The sequence below is a fragment of the Rattus rattus genome, chromosome 9 (genome assembly GCF_011064425.1).
Source record: "Rattus rattus isolate New Zealand chromosome 9, Rrattus_CSIRO_v1, whole genome shotgun sequence".
Taxonomy (NCBI): Eukaryota; Metazoa; Chordata; class Mammalia; order Rodentia; family Muridae; genus Rattus; species Rattus rattus.
This window is the reverse complement of record NC_046162.1, coordinates 68,116,883-68,139,800: the sequence shown is the minus strand read 5'-3', so window position 1 is coordinate 68,139,800 and position 22,918 is coordinate 68,116,883. Positions and strand designations below refer to the sequence as shown.

The following is a 22,918-nucleotide window of genomic DNA, read 5'->3' as shown; positions in this document are numbered from 1 at the left end:
TGTATAACCAGTAAAAAAAAAAAATTAAATGGCTGTACTGGCTGGTTTTGTGTGTCAATTTGACACAAGCTGGAGTTATCACAGAGGAAGGAGCCTCCCTTGAGGAAATGCCTCCATGAGACCCAATGTAAGGCATTTTCTCAATTAGTGATCAAGGGTGGGAGGGCCCAGCCCATTGTGGGTGGTGCCATCCCTGGGCTGGTAGCCAGGGGAAGCAAGCCAGTAAGTAACATCCCTCCATGGCCTCTGCGTCAGCTCCTGCTTCCTGACCTGCTTGAGTTCCAGTCCTGACTTCCTTTGGCGATGAACAGCAGTGTGGAAGTGTGAGCTGAATAAACCCTTTCTTCCCCAACTTGCTTCTTGGTCATGATGTTTGTGCAGGAATAGAAACCCTGACTAAGACAAGCTAAAGAGAAACCAGAGACCACAGGAAAACAAAGGCAAGAATGACTTGGCCTATATTCAGCAGCACACATACACGTTGGTACTCAGCTGAGTGCTGGCAGTGTCTAACCCTGCTTGTCACCAGCAGCCTACTCACCCTCCACACCATTTCGCCATGGGTTGGGTGCGCTTTCTTTTTTTTTTTTTTTTTTTTTCGGAGCTGGGGATCGAACCCAGGGCCTTGCACTTCCTAGGCAAGCGCTCTACCACTGAGCTAAATCCCCAACCCCGTTGGGTACGCGCTTTCTAGGCTGGGACACACACACACACACACACACACACACACACACACACACACCCCAGTTTACAGGAGCTCTCTCTGGGCTCAGCAATGAGCTATATGAAATGGATTGGTGAGCTCACACACCGAAGGCTTCTACTGCCCAGGACTTACCTGGAGTTTGGCTAGTTCCTTCCTGATAAGGAAGCTGACTTGGTCTCGGTCATTCCTAGAGTAATACAGGCGGCACCAAGACGGTTTACCATCCCTGCCAGCACGGCCAGACTCCTGGTAGTAGCCAGCCATGGACTTGGCGATATTCCAATGAGCAACAAACCTGTAGGATTCAAAAGACACGATAATGATGGACAAGCTAAGTGTTCTGGGAGCAGCGTTCTCCTGTTGTTCCTCCGTAGTGGCCAGGTACAGGGGAACTAGCACACGAGAGACAGATTCTGGAGTAAATCAGAGTTGCCTGGGTGAGAGAGACACCTGTGGTACATTACAGGCCTCTGCCATAGAGCAGCCCAACCTAAGAGGCCACAGCACGAGGCACAGGAGAAATTCTAGTAAATATAGCAAATTTAAAAAGCTCACAGTCAGGACTGAAGGGATCGCTCAATGGTTAAGAGCACTGGCTTCTCTTCCAGAGTACAGGGTTGGAATCCCAACACCCACACAGCAGCTCACAGTTTTCTCTAACTCCAGATACAGGGGATCCAATCTTTTTTGGTCTCTGCAGGTGCCAGGCACACCAGTGGTGCACAGACACACACGTAGGCAAAATACCCATATAAAAAAAATAAAGGGGGATTGGGGATTTAGATCAGCAGTAGAGCACTTGCCTAGCGGCGCAAGGCCCTGGGTTGGGTCCCCAGCTCGAAAAAAAAAAAAAAAAAAAAAAAATAAATAAATAAATAAAAAGGGGTTGGGGATTTAGCTCAGTGGTAGAGCACTTGCCTAGCGAACGCAAGGCCCTGGGTTCGGTCCTCAGCTCCGGGAAAAAAAAAAAAAAAAAGAAAACCAACAAAACCCTTAAAGCCAGAGGCCAAAACAAATACTAGATTTAAGAATAGGCTGGGTGTGTTGGTGCACACCTCTAGCTAGAGCATTCAAGAGGTAAAGCTGAAAGTTGGAAGCCAGCCTTGTCTACATGAGGTAGTCCAGGCTAGCTAGGGATACAGTTAGACTCTGTCTCAATAAATAAAGACCAGAGGCCAGACAGACAGTTCAGCTGTTAAGAACTGTACTTCTCTGATGGAGCTCCCAAGGTTTAATTATCACTACCCATGTTAACTGGCTCACAACCACTATAACTCCAGATCCAGATCTGACATTCTGGCCTCTGTGGGCACTGCACTCACACACCACAAGATAAAAATAAAGTCTAAAAAACGGTAACAATTGTTCCTTCTGAGCTGATGATCTTAGTTTACCCTCTAAGGAGGGAACGGGAGTTTGTTAAGTACCCATTATACACCAGTTACTGCATCTGCTCCACTTGTTAGATCACATGACTCTACAAGAGATGGGAGAGCTGAGTCTGTGTAAGGGCACCCAGGGAAGGAAGAACAGAGCTAGGATCTGAGCCTGAGGGTGTCTGACATCAGAGTTGGCTCCTCACAAGCTGTAGCAGACTGGGGCTCAACTGATTCCAGAACCTGTGATTTTTCAAATATACAAGTTTTGTTAGTACAGTGGCTAATTCCCATCCAGTGACATGGTGAGGCTTAATGGCACGTATGCGGAGGTGCTCTGCAAATCATGCAAGGCCTTATTGATGGCACTAGGGCAGAGGGCTTCAGGCAGTCATCTAGAAGTTTTCCCAGTCAGACTATGGTTGGAAAGGAAACACTCCCCCAGAGTTGCCAGAGTGAGCTTCAGAGGCTTGGCTGAGCCTCAGCTCTTAGAGACGATCAGTAACAAGGGACATGAGTAAGAGGACCTTCACCTTTGACTCTCCATAGGGGAATGGTAGGAACAGTTACTCCAGTACCCTGGCAATTCTACCAGAAGGATGGAGTCAACCAGACCCTGTTAATGGACAACCTGCTAGCGTGCTGCCAGGTTCCCTGGGGTGGGGAACCACAACACTCAGAAACTGTAAGCTTTCAGGCTGTATTCCAGGGACTTCCCCAGGAGGCTTCCCTCCTTGGTGGCAGTAGGCATGCACGTGGACTTGGGACTTTGTACATAGGACCAGGCAATCCACCCTAAGCCACGCCAAAGCTTACCGGACATTAGCTTTATCCACTCCCATCCCAAAACTGATGGTTGCCACAATCACAGGAACCTTCTCCTCCATCCACTCATTCTGTACCTGCGTTCTCTCAGAAGCCTTCAGGCCTGGAAAGGAGGGAAGGCAGTCAAGGAAAACTCTCATGGGTTTATCACTGGGGCAGTGGGGAGTTACTCTGGATGGGACAGTGTCCTGGACACTTAGCCTATAACCTGGATCCACCACTTCTTATCTATATGACCCTGTAGTAGGCACTTAACCGCACAGAACCTTAACTAAGGAGGAACTTAGCCAGTCAGGGGTGGCAGTACATGTTTAATCCCAGTACTTGGGAAGCAGAGACAAGAGGGTCTCTGTGAGCTCAAAGCCAGCCTGGTCTACAGAGTGAGTTCTAGAACAGTCAGAGATACACAGTTAGACCTTGTTTTAAAAAAAAACCTTAGTCTATGACTAGAAAAGAATATTTAATAAAAATGAGTCCTAAGAACTTACATCCATAGCTCTCAAAAGTCTGTGGTCTACGTCTGGAGAGATGGCTCAGCGGTTAAGAGCACTGACTGTTCTTCCAGAGATCCTGAGTTCAATTCCCAGCAACCACATGGTGGCTTGAAACCATCTGTAATGGGATCCGATGCCCTCTTCTGGTGTGTCTGAGGACAGCTATAGTGTACTCATATAAATAAAATAAATAATCCTTTAAAAAAAAAAATGGTCCCCAGCTCGGGGGGAGGGAGTCCGTGGTCTTATAATACCTGGGCCCATAAAAAACCATCACCTGTGGCTAGAGAGAGGGTTAAGAGTACAGCTGTTCTTCCAGAGGACCAGGGTTTGATTCCCAGCACCCATGTTACAGCTCTCAACTATCTAACCCCAATTCTGAGGGAACCGATGCCCTTCTCTGGTCTCTGTGGGTACTGAGCATGTGGGTGGTATACAGGCGAGCAGGCAGAACACGCAAACACATAAAGACAAAAGCTCTGTCTGCTGCTGCATAGGCACAGGACAGGAGGAAAAATTTGGAGGCACAAGCTTCTACTTTTTAGTGGATTATATAAATCACCTTAGCTCTCGATGAGTACCTAGGATAGGTGACAGGTCACCTGACATTCAGGATCCATAAGGTACAGATGCCATGCTAAGAAACATGGGACAATGAAGAGGACCGAGGGGTCGATCAGTCGGTTGGTCGGGCACCTCTTACCTGCATGGTAAGCCTTGACATTCACACCCCGCTTACCTGCATGGTAAGCCTTGGCATTCACACCCCTGCTGCTGAGCTCAATGGCCAGTTGTTCACAAGCTTCTCTAGTCCTGCAGTAGACAATGCCACAGCCAGATGACGACTGAGCAGGAAGAGGTGGGAGGGAGTCAGTCAGGGGAAGGATGCTACAGTCAGCCCACTCGCTAGAGTACAGCACTCTAAAAGCTCCACGCTCTCTCTCACCAATGTCCCTGTCTTCTCTGAGGCTGGACAGCCAACAGGGCTCATCACTTTAGAAAAAAGCAGGACCAATCCTGGCACAGTGGTGTATGCCTTTAATCCCAGCGATAGAGACAAGGCAGGTCTCTGAGTTCAAAGCCAACCTGATCCAATTAGGGGGTTCTATAACATCCAAGGCCACAGAGTGAGACCTAGTACCCAAAAAAAGGTGGGGGGAGATCAAATCGAAAATCTAAAACCCAGCCTTTCTAACTCCCCTGTCTCCTCTCTGAAAACCCTGTGTAGGCTTACTAAACATGCAAGGACTGTTCACCTGCCTCTCACAGTAGGATCTGGGACCAGAGAATCCCAGTGAAGGCAAATGCTATGTTTAAAAAAGAGGAGAAAACCCTCTTTGTATACACGTTTTAGGAAGCCCAGCTGAGGTAACTAGAAATCAGTGTCTGCATCTGTGCTGCAGACAGCACCTTGGCCTCTGCACCCCAGCACCTCACCCCGTTATCAGCCTTCTGTCCAAGGGCCTTAAGGCAGAAGTCCCTCAGGTTGCCATAGACGTCAGGAATCAGTTCCTTGAACTGCACATCATAGAAGAGATTGGCCCGGAAACAGGGAGTCTTGAAAGAGGCCACTGGCTGCTTCAAGTGCAGGGCAGCAAACACATCCTCTTGAACCTGTGGGGTGGCTGTAGCTGTCAGAGCCACGCACGGGGCATGTGCTAAGCGGGAACGTAGGGCGCCCAGACGCAGATAGTCAGGCCGGAAGTCGTGTCCCCACTGGGAAACGCAATGAGCTTCATCCACCACCAAGTAGGAGAGCAGGTTTCGGGACACGAGGGAATTCAGGGTGGGCTGGAAGGAGGCTGAAGCTGCCATCTCCGGGGTGATGTACAAAAGTTTGGTCCGAGGTTTTTCTCGCTCCAGGTCAGACAGCAGCTCCTTCCTCTCCTGTACTGAGAGCTTTGAGTTCAGAGAACTAACTTGTACCTTCAAGGCCAGCAAGTGGTCTACCTGGTCCTGAGGGTGGAGAAGAACATGGAGTGGAGTATCATTAGCCTTCAGGACCAGGCAATCAGCACAGCATCTCAACCATGGACCACAATGGCCTCCATCTACTGTCCAGTATGTCTTCTCTTTGGTCAGAAGGAAGGGTGGTAAAATGGATGGGAGGACAGGCTCTGGGGGCCTGGATCAATGGTGGCTCTCACGTAACTGCCAGATGCTGAGACTCTGTTCCTTCTCATTCACCAGTCTCACCCCACTGCCCACCACAGTAGCTACCTGACAGGACTGTGACGAGAATTAAATGAGACTTTGCTCCTCAGAGGTAAGATGGAAGGTGGTGGTACAGGCTTCTAATCTTAGCACTTCAGATAGAGAAACAAGAGGAACAGGGGTCTGAGGCCAGCCCTACCTTCATGTTAAGTTTGAGGCCAGCCTGGGCTATAAGGGACCTCACCTCAAAAGATTATAAAAAAAAAACAAACAAAAAACCAGAATGAGGGTGAGGATGGTAGCACAGGCCTTCAAACTCAGGAGGCAGGGGCAGGTGAATCTCTTAGGCTTGAGGCTAGCCTGAGCTACATAGTGACTTCCAGTATCCTGCCTTAGGAAAAGAAATTTTAGAAAAAAGTGAGTGAAGCAGGTGTACACACACGTCTTGGCACAAAGCCTTGATGTAGTGAATATCCACTCAGTGTTCTTGCTGCTCTGTCTCTCTGCCTATATGGTAGATGGCTCTGACCCACACGGCTGGGCTTCCTCAATCCTACCCGCTCATCCGCAGGCACTAAATATAGTCAGAGCATCTGCAGTGCAGACACTAAAAGTTTCAGTTTCTCTCCACCTCGTTTCTGCTGCACATCCCTGTATTGTGCCAAAATTGAATATAGCACCAGATGGTCCCCAAATCAACTCATCAGCTATCCACCCCAACCCTTGTGAGTACAGACAGGAGAGGGAATATATGCATGCACAGATATGGCTGAATACTTTTTTGGACAATAACAGGAGAAAGGAACCTCAAACCAGATGCAGCAGCATATGCCTTTAATCCAGCACTCGGGAGGCATAGGCAGGAGAATCTCTTATGAGTTCAAGGCTAGCAACTCGAAGGTCAGCCAGGGCTGCACAATAATATCCTGTCTCAAAAAGGAAGGAAGGAAGGAAGGAAGGAAGGAAGGAAGGAAGGGAGGGAGGGAAAAAAGGGCTATCGAGATGGCTCAGTGGTTAAGCACCGGCTGCTCTTCCAGAGGTCCTGAGCTTGATTCCCAGCAACCACATGGTGGCTCACAACCATCTGTAATGGGATCTGATGCCCTCTTCTGTTGTGTCTGAAGACAGCTACAGTGTACTTATAGACATAAAATAAATGAATAATTCTTTAAAAAACAAAAACAAAACCGCAGTTAACGTACTGTGACTGGCCACAGTGATACGCACTAGTGAGAACTCTACTTTGGGCGGTAGAGGAACTCAATATAGTTAGTTACCTAGGCAAATCAGAGAAGAGGCAAAGACGAAACAAAGAAGTGAAAGGTCTTTAACTTGTGTGTGTGTGTTGCTTGTATTTAAGTCTGTGTACCACACTGAGGCCTGGTGCCTGAGGTGGTGAGCCGCCATGTGGGTGATAGGAATTGAACCCTGATCCTCTGCAAGAACAAGTGCTCTTATATACCGAGCCAACTCTCTAGACCAAGGCAGTAAAACTTCCAGCTGTAAAATCCCTGCTCTTCAAGCTGGGCCTGGGACTTCATAGCTGGAAATTTTACACACCCATAATCCTAGCCTTCCTGAGGTAGACAGCGGCAAGAATGGAAGTTCAAAGGCAGCCTAGGCCTTAAAAAAATGCCAATTAGATGGGATCTATAGATAATGGTATATGAATAAAGTGTCTATGAAAGAAATTGAAAGTAAAATTAGAAGGGGACAAAGTGAACAGACAGGAGGGAAGGGCAAGATAATGGTATATGAATAAAGTGTCTATGAAAGAAATTGAAAGTAAAATTAGAAGGGGACAAAGTGAACAGACAGGAGGGAAGAGCAAGAAGGGAAGGGAGGCGGGGGATGTGCCCCACGTGCAGTGTGTGTTTATCTGAAAACTGGGAAAGATGACAGCCAAAGCAAACAAGCAAAACGCCCCTGTCCCTCATGATCCTTTTGGGGTTTCATGTACACTCCTCTGCAAGACTCACCTGAATCAAGGCAATGAGAGGAGAGACCACAATGGTGATCCCTTTAGCCAGCACGGCAGGGAGCTGATAGCACAGAGATTTCCCTGCCCCTGTGGGCATGCACACAAACACATCCTTGTCACCTGCAAAGAGAGCAGAGAACACTTCAATAGATCTGAATGCCTCTTGCATTAATGCCTTTGAAGGAGTAATTTGTTTTCTTTACCATTATTTATTTATTTTGGACAGGGGTTCTTGGTGTAGCAGCCTTGGCTGTCCTGGAACTCAATTTGTACACGAGGCTAGCCTTTGAACTCCAAGATCTGCCTGCCTCTGCCTCCTGAGTGCACCACCATATCTGCCCCCACCCCCCCTGTGCCCACTTCTTTCTTTTTTTGGAAGGATTTTGATTACTTAACCACAGCTGACTTGGAATTTGCTCTGTTGACTGAGCTGGCTTTGAACGTGCTTGATCCTCCTGATTCTGTGTTCCAAATGCTGGGATTCCAGCCCTGTGCAACTAAGCCTGGATGATTGTTGGAAATCAAATGAGAATGTAGGAAAAGCATCTAGCAGAGCATCTGCACATGGGAATGTCTCGGTATAACGTTTGCTTCCTTCCATTTATTCCCTTCCCCACGTTTGGGAGACCGAGACATTTGGAAAAACTGCTTCTAACGGTGATACTGTGATAGCTAAAGAAACTTCATTCTGTGCTGGTTACCATCTGTGTCTGACTCGAGTTCCTGAAGATAAGTTCCCAGCAACCTTGACTCCTTGACACCCCCCCCACACACACACACACACACACACACACACACACACACACACACACACACACACACACACACACACACACACTCAGAAATGGGCAGCCCTGACCATTAGTTTGTTATGCTCTAACTGCTGATTGTGGCTTCTGTGTCCTGCTTATGCAGTCATTCAAGGACTATTTAGAGAGTCACCTTGACTATCTAATTCTGGCAGGGTAGAAGAGCTTTTGTGGATTTTGCTTTTAAAAGCCCTTCCTTACCCACTTCTGGGCAGCACATGGGTTAGAGACTGCAGCAATCGCTTCTCGGCCTTTTAGCTAAGATCAAGTGTCGAGACTGCGGCGAGGCTGACAGCTTTACCAAATTTGGCTAATTAAAATCTAAATTGAGTCTGGGAGTCTTTTATGGTGGTGGTCTTGAACTTAACAATAAGGGTAATAAAAATAAGCAAAGCATTCATCGAGTGTGGTAGCACACACCTTTAATCCCATCCCTCAGGAGGCAGGGGCTGGCCTGGTTTATAAAGTCAACTCCAGCACAGCTATGACTACAGAGAGAAACTGTGTTTCAAAACATCAAAAAGTAAGAAAGCATTCAGGAGGTATAGGTAGAGGAAGACTGACCTCTGGAAACTCGAGGCCATCCTGGCCTACATAGCTAGTTCTAGGCCAGTGGTCTACATAGCTAGTTCTAGGTCAGCTAAGCAGCCAAGCTGTGTAGTAAGAACTTGTTTCTAAAAACAAACAGAACAAGGCTTAAGTAGTCTTGAGCTGCTGGGGGTTGAGTGTTTGGATTAAACACCCAGGGAAGCAGAGTTCTGGGCACACCGGGGTAGATAGCCAAGGCTATTTTACCACTCAGAAGTCTGTTAATAAGCCTTCACTGGTAGGGCACTGCTGTTCCCTCCCATTTGGACAACCTCAGTCACCCTATTTCCAGCTTACAGTGTTCCTAGTCTCCCCAGCTTACAGTGTTCCTAGTCTCTCCAGCTTACAGTGTTACTAATCTTTCTTTCTTTTTTGTTGTTGTTGAGTCTTTTTTTTTCCTTTTTTTTTTATCGGATATTTCTTTATTTACATTTCAAATGTTATAGTCTCTTCTTTTCTACCTGGAACTCAAGCTACTGAACCTTCAAGGAAGAGGATTACCTAGGTCACTGACAGGATTAAGCATTACTGCTGCCCTTGCTACTACCTGTGCAGGAACAAGAACGGGCATCTAGGAACAGACGTCAAGGGCAATCTGTGGGTCTGGCTATGAATAAAAACCGGAACACTCGTGAGTGGTTCTGTCCAAAAATTGTAGCAGGTTATGATAGCCCATACCTGTAATACCAGTATTTAATAATCCAGAAGCAGAAGGGCAGGCTCAAGTTTGAGGCCAGCTTGATGTGTATAGAGAATTCCAAGCCAGCCAGGGCTACATAGACAGCATATCGATAAACGAACAAACAAATAGACACCTACCACCAATAAACAACCCCTAGCTTTAGTTGTGAAAGATTTCCAAACCAGTAATGGATAAAGGGTGAGGAGGTAGGAGTCAAGAGGGTGTTGTGCTACAGAGATACGACGGTACAACCAGCAGTCTGCAAAACAGGTAGCTTGTCATGTTACCTTTCACTACAGCCATGATCGCACTCTCTTGTAAAGGTGTTTTAAAAGAATCAAACCCAAAGACTTTCTTCAGGGTGCTCCGGACTCGCCGCTCCCGGTCGAAGGGAGTGGAGAAAGGACGGGCGCTCATCTTTGCAAAAAGCAGCAGCCAAAAGGTGAACGCAAAGGTAGTCAAAGGTTATCCCGGGAAACCCCCTGCTCCGCCTTAAAATATAGCCTTTGTTTCTTCTGCAGTATAATCTGCTATGTTAGCTTAAATATATCATTCTCCAACAGTAAAAGTGAAGGTTGAATTGCTTCACGCAATACATCCCTGAGGAGTTAACATCACTTCTCCCCTTAATGAAAATAAAAACAATGAACTTTCCAGGTCAGTGGAACAGAACTAGAAACTGAACCACAACAAAGCCCGAAAACGTCTTCAAATCAGACTGGAGAACTTGGAATCCTTTTTCTAAGGTCCTTGTTCTAGAAGCAAAGCCATAGAGACCACTCTTCCTTCCAGGATGCCGATCCCCCCCCCTTCCTCTGGGCCCCAAGTCAACAGGTTTCGCCCTTCGCCAGTCAAATGCTCCCTAAGATGTCAGACTCCAGGCTCTTTTCGGTTGGCTCTGCAGCTTTTTAAAGAACACTACTCCCTAATTCTAACTCAGAAGCCAAACCGCCCGAGTAGTCAGCGAAGTAGAAGCCGCAAAACCTTACTTCCGTCCCGTGCTGATGACGTTTCCAAGAGCTGCGCGTAAGGGGTGGAGCCATGCCCAGAAGCGGCCCTTTTGATTGGTTTTCAGTCGGGCGCGGAGTCTCCTGGGATGCGGAAGAAGTTGGTTTTCTCGCACCTAAATCGGCTTATGAGTCATAGGTGTGAGCCACACCGTGCTGTGGGAATAAAATGGCGGGGAAGAAGAATGTTTTGTCGTCTCTTGCAGTTTATGCGGAATATTCAGACCCTGAATCTGATGGCGAAACTGGAGTCGACGCTGTAGGCAGTGCGGCTGGTGAGACTTGAGCTGGAAAGAGGGATTGGTATCTGTTATGGTTCAAACATGCTGCTTCTCTAGCGGGGTTTGGGGAGAAGCGATGCTCATTGTGCTCCTGGTGTCGGGTCCTGGAACCCCAAAGCGTAGCGGATGTTCTAGGTCAGACAGAGTATAAGAATGTCTTGTATGAATGATCTCTCTGCGACCTTCTGTGCAAGGCATCATGCTGGCCAGAGCATGGACCAAGGGATGCCGTATCAGTGTCTAGCCGAGACATCACTGCCTCGTTGTTTGATGGGGAAGAGAGGAGCGAAATGTACCTGGATGATGATAAAACTTGCGTTTCATTAAATTGGTAACTTTTTAGGAATGGGCTCAAAGTCTGTCCTAGTGCTTTTAAAAATACATCTCTCCAAAGTGCATAATTCTGTAGCTTTTTCGTAGAATGTGCTGGACATCCTTAAGCCTTCTAAGGCTCTAGGGTGATTCTGTTGCTTTGTGAGTTTTCAAAGCCTATCAGTAATCCTGTTGTCCTCAGACTGCAAACCACAATGGGAACAGATTTCTTGAAGGAATGAATAGAGGAAGCCAATTACCTGATATACCGGAGTTTTGGGTTTTCTCAGCTGCAAAGTAGGGTAAAACAATGAGGAAGAGAGTCTTGCTCATAGAAGGCGTTTTTGAGGTTGCATATGACACAAGATAGAGATGTGTATGGTATGTCAAAGCAGGAGTTTAAGCAACCTGCTGGGCTGGTTCAAAGAGGGGAAGGCTCTAACTGGGCTAATAGACCAATAGCATGTAACAGATCCCCATCCCTTGGAACTGGAATCAAACCCAGGATCTTACACATGTTAGGAAAGCATTCCACTACTTTGCTACTTCCCCAGCCTATACTAAAAATATTAAGACTTGAGTTTACTGTTTAATTTTCTTTTCATATACATATGGAGTAGGCCATGCAAATGAGTTCTGCCCATTGTGGGCGGAGGGAGGCAATTGGCTCTTCTGAAACTGAGTTGCCTGGTGTGGGTACTGGAAACCAAACTCCGTCAGACTCACAGAGGTCTGCTTGGCCCTGTCTCCTGAGTGTTGGAATTAAAAGCATGGGGCACCAAATCCTATACATTATGCACAAATATAAGAGCCATCTTCCTATACCCCTGTTCTTGTTTGTTTTGGGTTCAAAGGTGTGCACCTCCTCTCATGGCATCACACCTGATGTAAATTGTTCTTCCTAAAAACAAAATCTAATCTGGACCTATAGTCACTTACCTAAGACTTAGGTTCCCTTTTTATCGTCAGAAATGATCACGCCATTCAGTTTTCAGAAACATTTTTACATTCCTCCCGTCTCCCCCTTCCCCTCTTTCAGAAGAGAAAGGTGGCTTAGTGTCTGATGCCTATGGAGAAGACGACTTCTCTCGACCAGGGGGTGATGAAGATGGTTACGAAGAAGAGGAGGATGAGAACAGTAAGCAGTCGGTGGGTAAATCTTCCAGATCCATCCGTTCAAACACTATTCCGTTTCATGGTTAACTGCCTCCCTTTTCCATTTTGGTTTGGAATCAGTTGGTACCAGTTGGAGATGTAGCTCATGGGAGACTACTTTGCCTAAGCATGTCAAAGACTTGATGCCCAGCACCACAAAAAGAAGAAAAAGTTGAATTGGTTGGGTAGGAGTAGTTCTTTTTGAAAATTAAGGGTTGTTTTTTTTTTTAATTTTTCACACAAACCATATTTTATTAGCTTTTGAGGGGAAGTCTTGTTTTGTGTTTTTGAGATGGGGTCTCACAAAGCCCAAACTGACCCCAAACTTTTGATCCCTGAGCTCCAGATCCTCTTGTGTTAGACTCTTGAGAGCTGAGTTTATAAGCATGAGCCACTATGCCTAGCTTGGTTACTTTTTGTAAATTGATACTTTTAGTATCAGTGGGTATTTTATGTTGCTTCGTGAGTTTAACTAATCTTCCCACTTGTATTAATATGTTCATCCAAATTAGTGTGGCATTTACATATCTGTATTCAACTTTGTATTAATCTTGGTTGGGGTTTATTCAAATGCTTTGCTTTCTAACTAGGTAAGGAAGGGAAATTTTCTTGTGATCGTCCACTTTGACTCTCTTGGTGTTTTTGTCAGAATCCCCTGGTTCTTGATCACAGAACTTCCTTGAGGCTAAGTAGGTACAGTAACAATGGAAGGAGAACTGTGTCCTCATCAAAATGAGAGGCATTTATGGCACACAGCCACATGAGCAGTAGACCTGGAATTTTAACGTCTGGAAGGGAAAAGGGCAAGGAAATTCAGGCTATTGCTTAGCACAAAAAGGCGTCTAAAATTGAATTTGGATATTAAATCCGGCCACTTAGAAGCAGTGTTCATTCAAACACTCACAACACGCTTTATTTTGCTGTTCTTGTTTGGATCTTTTGTTCTATGCTGATATATGAAGGTTAGCGTTAGAATGCTTTTTAAACTAGGTATAATGGCCCATGTCCTGCAATTCTAGCATTCAGGGTGCTAAAGCAAGAAGAATGGAGATTCAAGAGTATACTCCTGTCTCAAATAAGTAAAAATAAAGGCTGGGGGCGTGGCTCAGTGGTACAGCAGCGGCACTTGCCCAGCGTTCACGGGACCCTGGGTTTGATCCCCAGTGCCACATAAAAACAACAGCAAACCCAACATTTCACAGTGTATTCTCTATTCTCTCCTGAGAATTCTTCATGCCTTTATCCCACCCAGTAGTGATAATTTAGAGTTGAGTAAAATTGCTAAGAAAACTTGTGGAAGCCAGAATGTTTGTGTATAGCAGGGATGAAGCCAGCACCAACCACAGAAATTTAGTCGTGATGGTTCATGGCCTGAAACCCCAGCACAAAAGAGTGAGGATTAGCAGTTCAGGGTCATCCCTAGCTAGAGGGAAAGAAGCTTGGTTAAGTTCTTTGGCTTTCGTGTGTGTGCGCGCGCGCGCGCGCGCGCGCGCGTGTGTGTGTGTGTGTGTGTGTATGTGTGTGTGTGTATGTGCGTGCGCGTGCGCGTGCGCGTGCGTGTGCGTGCATCTTCCCTTAACACCCAAATTTGCATCTGTGTTTTTAAATATTAACCCACATCTGCTTGCTGTCCTATTCAAGCTGTGTATGATGTTTTAGTTTTTTTTTAAACCTTTTCTCAGTCCCCGGTGTGGATATTGGGGACTACATGAGCATCCTGCCAAAGCTCCATCTTCGACTGTACAGTTGGTTTCATCTTGAGGGAGCTGTGGCAGTGGCATAGCAAGCTTTTGCTTCCCTGGCACCACCCAGGGCCCTTGTCTAAACCCACCGCGGTGTAGGTTATTTGTGTTAACCTCTGGAGTGCCATGTCGTGTTTGGGTTAAAGTGTAGTGAACGGCTCACATCTGCTTCTTAGCTTTTGACCCTATGGAATTGTGGGCTTACATTGGAGAGTTCAGCACTCCCGTGGGTCTGACTCAGGCAGACCTCCTTTGGGTAAGGAAGAGGGCTGAGAGCAGTGGATCAGTGAGTGTAATGCGAGCACCCAAAAGGCTGTTCCTCGCCCTTCACTTCCCCCTCTCCGGGCCACTTGGTCTGGTAATTTGATGCCCGCTTTCCTGTGTCAGTGCTGCTGGCTTGAGGTGCCAGCATCACAGTGCCTAGGTGCTGAGCAGTGGGATGGCTGTGGGTTGAATGTCGAAGAAGTGGTAAGGAAATTCATGATCCTGGCTTTAGTAATTGCAGCCTGGCCTGACAGCTGTGGGACATGAGGCATCTTCCCTCTCTTTACATGGTTTACAGTTTCCCTCAGGAGTTTTCACTGATGTAGGTGATGACACACAGATTCTGAGCTGCTGACCCCCCACCCCCTCCAGAATGTCTCCTCTTCCTTTCTCTTTTTCTAGTTCTGGGTTGTATGGTAGGGAAGGGTTCTTGGTGGGGTGACTCCTGCTAGGTAAGCCTGTTTACTCCAACCGCCGGTTGTGTATGTGAGACTCCCAGGCCCACTCCTTTTAAGTTTAATCCTCTAAATTCTTTGTCTTGTAGGAAGATGACGATTCAGAGACTGAAAAACCTGAGGCTGATGACCCAAAGGTATTTGGTGTTGGTTGTGGCGGGAGGCTGGATTCGATCGAGGCTTTTAGCATTCTGACTCAGGTCAAATGTGGGGTCAGGATCTGTCCCACTAGCACACAGAATGTGGTCATTTTCTGGAATAAAGCCAGTTTAATGAAGGCTCTTAAGGCCACTACGAATTCCTAAGACTTGAAATAAAAAGCTCCAGAGGCCTGCCTGAGTCCTGTAGTCCATACACACTTAAGTGCAGCCCCGTCTCCCAGGTGTGTGCCGGTCACACATGCACATGGTCTTTTGTGAAGCAGATCCCTCTCGTGGGTCTGTCTAGTAGCAGCTGAGAGTAGTTAGCAGTGGCTCTTGTCACAATCCTGATGATCCTGTGGTGATGAGGGCCAGGTGCTTGCTGTACACTGGGTACTGGAAATGTCCTTACTGTGGAATCATGCTTTATGATGCAGACATCGCCCTTGGAAGAATAGGTACCACATTTCACAGTTATAAACTTCTCTGAAATGAGCCAAAGCCTTCAAGGTTGCATAAGTGAAATCGAAAAGACTTATGCCTGGTTGTAATTGTAGATAGGCAAATCCAGAGCTTCTCACAGTCTCTGTTTAAAATGGTATATTTACATATGACTTTTGCCTAACTCCCCCTCTAGTTCAGATTATCTCAAATAATTGATACACTGTATCGTTCAGAAAATGATTTTAGGAATCTTATATTCAATGCAGATGCGATTTTAAAAAATAAATTAAACGCATTGTGTTTGAATTTGTAGATGTGAGGTATGAAAGGGGGCCATGCATCCGCTGAGTGTATAGCACAAGCTGTTCCATCGTCAGATATGGCTGTAGAGCATTGGTCTAAGCTGAGGAAGGCTGCAGAGGACTTGGAATGTGTTTTACCAAGGATTTAAGAGCAGACAGTGTGGAGCCCAGAAACTAGGTGCAAACTACTGTGCAGAGTAAAAAACCCAGGCTAAGAACTGGCCTGGTAGAGTATGGGGCAGACTTACAGTTTAACACTGAAAGCCCCCTGAAGAAGTTGGCATGCCCTTGGCTGTCACCCTTCCTACGGTGCCACGATCCCAACAGCAAATTCTTGAGGAAAGATACAACCTTGTGAAAAAGGGAGCCCTGTGGAGCACAAAGGACTTACTGGTTTCTCTAAGAGCAGGTAATAAAGACCAGGGCACACACAGGTACGTACACACACACATGCACACGCACATGCACGCAGGAGATGCCCACTGATGCCAGAAGAGAGGTGTCACTTTCTGGAACTAGAGTTACAGTTAGCTGTGAGCTGCCTGGTGTGTACTGGGAGTTGGACTCGGGTCCTCTGCAAGAACAGCAAGTGCGGGGTTGGGGATTTAGCTCAGTGGTAGAGATTTAGCTCAGTAGTAAAGCGCTTGCCTAGGAAGCGCAAGGCCCTGGGTTCGATCCCCAGCTCCGAAAAAAAAGAACCAAAAAAAAAAAAAGAACAGCAAGTGCTCTTAACCTCTGAGCCTCCTCTCCAGCTCCGTTGGACTTAGTTCTGTTTAACTTTATATGAGAGGATTTTGTTCTAAGCTTTTGGTTTGCATAATTGCCAGAGGTCTTTCAGTTTCTCTTCTGTTTGTTAAGCTAATGAGTTGCATCATGGCCGTCTGTCCACCAGATGGCACTCTCTGCTTCTTTTCAGGATCTATTTTAACTCCTCATGTAGGGGTTCTCAAAACCTTCGGTTTCATGACACAACTTGGAAATGCAGATCCCAAGGAGCTTCTGCTCATTTTGTATATTGATATCTTAGAAGTCAGACCGAGAGAGGTGCAGACTCAGCACCGGGCAGGATGGAGACTGAGAGCCTTAGAGCTCATTGGCCATCAGTGTAGCCGGTTAGTGAGCTCCAGGGTCAATGATAGACCTTATCTCAGAAAATAAGGTGGAGAGCAATGCAGGAGGATCCTGACCTCCTACCTCTGATCTCTGTGTACATATGTGCAGGCACCGCACACACACATGCACCATGCACTCAACCATGTGAACACCCAAAACTTAATTGGTAGTTTGCTAAAAATAGTTGCTCTGTTCGTTTGTGTGTGTGAGAGAGAGAGTGAGTGTGAGTGTGTGTGTGTGTGTGTGAGTGTGTGAGAGAGAGAGAGAGTGTGTGTGTGTGTGTGTGTGTGTGTGTGTGTGTGTGTGTGTGTCCTGCAAGACAGGCTGTCTTTGTAGCCCTGGCTGTACTGGAACTCCCTTTAGAGCAGATCTGCTTGCCTCTACCTCTCTGCTGGAGTTAAAGGCCTGCACCGCTACTCCCCCTGCTTTATTTTTGAGAGTCTCACATGCTGAAGCCCAGGCTGGCCTGGAATGCCTTATATTACCAGGCTGCTCTCAGATTCTCAGTAATCCTCCTGCGTCAACCTCCCAAATGCAAGCCACAATGCCCAACCTCTTGTGTATCTCTAAAACACTTTCAGTAGGTCTTTACCATACATGATTTCACACCACCAGACCAGAAACTGGCAAATCTCTGAGCTACACGGATTGTTTTGGGTATTGACACATACTGTTCTGGAATAGCCCCAAAGGGCATCTGTTTCTGATTACAGTGTCATCTGACAGGTTGGTAGAAAGCTGTCAGGTTACAATGATGTTTCTAGTAAGTTCCCCTTGGGAACTTCAGTGTTACTGCCAGTAAATGCCGTTCTTCACTTCTGATAAAATGTCTTGGAGAACCAAGAAGGCATAGCATAAATGCCAGTCAGTCTTTCATGTAAAATGGTGTTCCAGTGAAGAAAACAGCTGTTTTCACGTGGACCTCAAGTTACACATATTAACTTTTCCTTGAGACAGCTGTCTTGATGGGCCTTACATGTTTGGTTTACTTTCAGGTCATCACAGGCGGTGAATACATTAGTTCTCAAGGGTCACATTAGTAAAATGAATCATTTTACAGCTTGGCGAAGGGTGTTCTTACATGAATTTCCTTTTTTTTTTAATTGACCATACCATAATCTCAGCTCTCAGGAGGCAGAGGCAGGTGGATCTCTGAGTTTGAGGCCAGCCTGGTCTACAGAATGAGTTCAGGGTAGCCAGGGTTACACAGAGAAACCCTGTCTTGGAAAACCAATGACAAACAAAACAGCAAATAATGGCTGCTGTTGGGATAGTGTGGACTCTGCAGATCCCCCAGGCCTGCAGACCCCTTCTGTGGTTTTTGTTTGTTTTACGCCTTGCTGCACATTGGTTGTACTGACAGTTGGCCTTCAGTGTACAGTGGTGCTCCGGCCTCTGTCTCTAAAGTGCTGGAATTGCAAGCAAGCGCCACCACAGCTGACCTGCAGACCAGCTGTGAGAACCCACATAAACAGAATCTGAGGGTGAGTGATCACTTTGACTGTTCTGTGAGTCAGTTCCACAGCCCCCCTTGGTGTCTTGAGTTCTTGGGGTCAGTGGCTGTGGTACAGCGGTTAGGTTATCCAGAGCAACACAATACACCCCAGCATGGCTTCGGATCTAGCTTTCCTTGAGACATCTCTGAGCCTCAGTTTCTCTTCTCTGGGAAATGGGCATCATAATGAAGTCCGCCTTTCGTTTGATAAGGGTTAAAGTAAAGTGCTTAAAATAGTGCTGGGCACCTGAGATCAGTAGTAGCGGCTGCCACCGCCACCGTTGCCAGGGCCTCTGCTCACTTCCCAGGCTGGTCACCAGTGTGACTGACTACAGAAGAGAGACCTGTGCTTGCAGCCTCAGTGTGGTTAGAGGAGCAGGCATGAAGGCGAAGGCACTAAAGACAGCTGGGAGGGAGGGAGAGGCGGCCAGATGCAGACCTGGAATAGCACAGAGCTACCTGGGAGGTTTGCTTTCATATTACTGGAGAACATCATCTCTGGCCAATGGTTTGAGTTCTTCATAAGGTAGCATTGTCACAGTTTGTAAAAAGTAAAACTATTCGTCATTAATGTTCTAGTTTATGGGTTGTGTTGAGGTTGGACAAATCCACAAAGGGTTCCAGACTCTCTGGAGAGGAGAAGTATGGTAGAAGGGCAAGGTTGAGAATTCTCTTGCTGCTATCAGCAAGCCAGTATAGTGGCCCATGCCTTTAATCTCAGGACTCGGGACAGAGGCAGGTCAGGCAAATCCTGATCTATAGAGGGAGTTCCAGGACAGCCAGGGCTGAAACCCCTGTCGGGAAAAAACAAAACAAACAAACCAAAAACTGAAAAGGTAACAAGACTAGAAATTCCCTTTTTGTTATTTTAAACTTTCATTATTATTGTGTGTGTATAGCTGTGGAGAGAGGGGCACGTGTGTGCCATGTGCACATACAGAGATCACAGAACAACTTTGGAGTCACTCCTTCCTCCTCTGCACATGTCCTGGGGGTTGAATGCAGGTTGTCAGGCTTGAACAGCAAGTGTCTTTGCCTGGGACTCCATCTCCTTGTTCCTGTTACTCTGTTCTGTGAGACAGGGTCTCACTGTAGCACAGGCTGGCCTCAGTCTGCCCATCCTCCTGCCTCAGCCTTTGGAGGACTGGGACCTAATTTTGTTACCCTGATACTTGGAGTTGCTTCTGTGTGAAGTCTCCTGCGTTGGAGTTTGAATACGATGGTAACTCCAAATCCTACTGTATAGGAAGAGGCCTTTGGTCTTTGTCAGTCTGAGATAGAAGGGACTGAGTCAAATCAGAGAAGAGGAGGCCAGAGGGGAGGCAACTCAGTATGCCAAGAGAAGCTAAACACTGGCATGCTTCCATTCCACACTTTCTTTCTCTTGGTGTCTGGTCTCACCTCCTAGGGAAGCAGTCTGGACCTTATATGCTTTGATCACTCAACAGAAGGTAGTGCTGCTGTCCTAGAAACCGTCAGACCAGCTGTGGCAGCCCTCTGACAGCACCGCACCTCGAGCTCCCAGTGGCTCCAGTGTGCCCTCTATCCGTTTGCCCTTGGTGCAGGAGCTCCCGGGTGCCGCTGTCCTCTGTCCAGGCTTTGCCTCCATAGTTCTGGAACATTCTCCCTTGTTTATTTTTCTTCCACTCCTGCAGTTCCTGTGGATAGAGGTATTTCCATTTCCCTGGCACGCCCTTCCATTGACCACAAGCAGGGATAGATAGATGACCTGGAACAAGAAAGGCAAACCGCCTGCTGCCAGCTGTCAGGGAGGGCCTGTACTTGGGAGCTCCCTGGGGCCTCTGGTCCAGGCTCTGTGGTAGGGAAAGAATCCTGGCTTTTCTAGGCGCTGACATTGAGTAGGGAATTGTTGTGGCATTTTTGAAAGAGGTGTGTATGATCCCAGTTAAATCAAAAGAAAACATTCTTAAAATCCTTAGAGCCCAAGCTGGGTGTGGTCGCTAATTTAGAAGGGTAAAGCAGGAGGGTCACAAATTTGGGGCCAAACTGATCTAAACAGTGAAGCCCTGCCTTAGATTTGGCAGGACATGTTGACACATACCTCTAATTCCAGCAGAGGCTGGTGGATCTGTGAGTTCCAGGCCAGTGGGCACTCCACAGCCAGACCCTGTCACAAGATTCAAAAGGACAAGATTGAAGGGGGAGTTGGTACCTAAAGAAAGCTGTCCTCCAGCTGTGGAGGCCAGTCACACACCCACCACCTCACCCAGCTCAGCAGGACTGTGAGGCCCACCTTCTGGGATCTTATGCGATGGGGTAGGGAGGGAAGAAGCAGCCAAGGCCATTCTGGCCCTCAGTGAGCTGTGTCGTTTGTTGTGTGTCCGCAGGGTGAAGACATCCTGCAGCCATGTGTTCTCAGCTCACAGACCTTGGTACTTTGGTTCACACAGCTCCTAGACAAAGACGTGCTTCGCGGTTCTCTGTCTTAAATAGGTAGCTGCAGACACTAAGTATTACTCTTCTCACGGTTCAACTGCTACTTAGAAACCAGATGTGTGGGGGGGGGGGTTATCATGTCCAGGGTCCCTGTGAGTGCCTTGAATATCCTGTAGCCCGTCCGCTTATGTGCCGTAGGATGCTGGGTGCTTTGGTGCACAGGTTGAAGCTGCAGTGGTGGATGGTCTTGGAGTTGGGGCTGAGGCAGATGTAAGTCCTCGGTGCCCTCAGGAGGCCCAGCTCAGCCATGCCAGTGGCTGTCTGCCTCCATCCTGGAGTGGTCTGTGGCTCCTGGTCACTGCGTGTGGAGACTGTCGATGGGCAGGGCTCACTCAGTCATTCCTTCGTTCTCTCTCCTCGCCAAGTTATTACTAATAGGCAGTGATACTTCAAATTGTATTTTTAATTGTAATGGGGGTGTGCACTCCTGAGCACAGGACTCTCAGAGGCTGGAAGGCAGCACTGGGTGACCTGAGGCTGAAGCTCCCAGCCTCTGTGAGCTGCCTGACCTGGGTGCTAGAAATCAAACTGATCTTCTGCCAGAGCAGTGTATGCTCTTAACCACAGCCATCGCTCCGCCCTTGCTACTGCTCTTCTGCCTTATCTGAATGAAGACCTAGGAAGGGAAAGGTAAGAGCTTTATTTCCCAGGAATCTGTTGTTAACTGAACCTTGGGAAGAGCATTAGTTGCCACCAGTTACATGGGGACAGCAATAGAGGTGGATGGAGTCCATGTCCTCGGTCACCACCCACATGGAGACTGCTGGGTCTGTGGCTAGTTAGCCTGGTCTATAGAGTAAGGCACTATCTCAAAGAAAAAACCTAAAATTTAAAAATTTAAAAAAAGAAAACAAAAAGCAGAATTGTAAGATAAATCAGTAAACATTTCTAAATAAGAAATTATTAAAAAAAAAAAAAAAGCTGGACACCATGGATCTCACTGGGGTAATTACAGTGCTTTGGCAGGTCAGCCTGGGCTACAGCGTGAGTTTTCCTTCAAGAAAAGAGAGGAGAGGACATGAGAGATGGCTCAGTGGTTAAGGGCACTTGCTATTCTCACTCGATCCAGGTTTAGTTAACCTGCAGCAGGTAATTTCAGTTCCAGGGGATCTGAGGCGCTCCGCGGGCTCCTGCGTAAACCTGGTATACATTCATACAGGCAGTATACTCATACACATCAAAGAAAAATAAATTGACAATTTAAACTGTGGAAATTATTCTGCAGTGGCTCCAATGAGCAGCACACTTCTCCACTGACCTCCCCGCTGACTTCCCCCATTGGTCCATGCATGGGGTTCTTGAAGCTGCACAAGCAGCCACAGTTGTCCTTGATTGAGGTTCCGCCTGTGGGAGGCGCTGGGAGAGACCTTTGCGTTCCTTACACAGATCAGGAGGCTCGCCTTTGAGACTCCGCCTTCTTGAAGCCCACATAGCTGTTCACCCTCAAACTGAGGAGACCTTAAGTAGGGCTTGGGGTGCACTTTCTTCTGTGAGTCCTCAGGCAGTCAGGGCCGCAGCGCCGTCCTCTGTTGATGAAGTCTGCAGGACCAGCCCTTCCGCCTGAGTCCACTCATGCTTTACTCACTGGTGTGCAGAGGGAGACCCAGGCGCTTTCCTCTGATCCTCTCCTTGGCTTTACACCACAGGCCTTGACTGCCCTTGCTCCAGGTGTACTGAAGCTGAGACTCCTAGGAGCCCCACCCCTCTGTGGTTCTGCAGCCAGGAAGAAGCCACTGCATGCCCGCCTACCCCCCTATCAGCCATGCAAGCCCCAACATACCTCCTTCCTTTCAGGGCCGGATGCCGTGGATTGCTGACTGAGGTGTGGCTGGGCCCTCCTTTCCCAGCTGGGCTTCATCTTTTTGAAATTACATGATGTGGAAAATTGCCTGTCCTGGGGATCCAGCACTTGGCCTCCATTCTCTTGTTCTGTCCCTGCCCCTTACAATGTGGCTGCTATGTATGTGATTTCTAAATTTGAGAAGATTTTGCCTTTTTTTTTTTTTTTGAGACCAGACCTATGTAGTCCTGGCTGTCCTGGCTGGGAGCTTGCCTTGTAGACCAGGCTAGCCTCAAACCCAGAGACCCTCCTGCCTCTGCCTCCCAAGTTGGGATTAAAGGTGTGCCCACAGCAAA

The 22,918-nt window shown here is 47.4% G+C and overlaps 2 protein-coding genes across 3 annotated transcripts in view; one reads left to right on the top strand and one right to left on the bottom strand.

The window, feature by feature from the left end:
* Recql5 (RecQ like helicase 5) overlaps nucleotides 1-10,611 on the bottom strand; it is a 38,776-nt gene extending 28,165 nt beyond the window's left edge. Inside the window, exons 1-6 of the mRNA XM_032913518.1 lie at nucleotides 9,903-10,611; nucleotides 7,535-7,656; nucleotides 4,839-5,357; nucleotides 4,141-4,246; nucleotides 2,899-3,010; nucleotides 839-1,001 (exon numbers count right to left, since the gene is read on the bottom strand). Coding sequence (XP_032769409.1) covers nucleotides 839-1,001; nucleotides 2,899-3,010; nucleotides 4,141-4,246; nucleotides 4,839-5,357; nucleotides 7,535-7,656; nucleotides 9,903-10,032 — 1,152 coding nt within the window. The 5' untranslated portion in view covers nucleotides 10,033-10,611. The remainder of the gene's footprint in view (nucleotides 1-838; nucleotides 1,002-2,898; nucleotides 3,011-4,140; nucleotides 4,247-4,838; nucleotides 5,358-7,534; nucleotides 7,657-9,902) is intronic.
* A 128-nt stretch (nucleotides 10,612-10,739) lies between these two features.
* Nucleotides 10,740-22,918, top strand: part of Sap30bp (SAP30 binding protein) — a 34,040-nt gene continuing 21,861 nt past the window's right edge. Inside the window, exons 1-3 of one of the 2 annotated variants that reach the window (XM_032913515.1) lie at nucleotides 10,741-10,897; nucleotides 12,255-12,364; nucleotides 14,921-14,968. In XM_032913515.1, coding sequence (XP_032769406.1) covers nucleotides 10,792-10,897; nucleotides 12,255-12,364; nucleotides 14,921-14,968 — 264 coding nt within the window. In that variant the 5' untranslated portion in view covers nucleotides 10,741-10,791. Of the gene's footprint in view, nucleotides 10,898-12,254; nucleotides 12,365-14,920; nucleotides 14,969-22,918 lie in introns of both variants that reach the window. The other variant, XM_032913516.1, reaches the window with a different exon arrangement.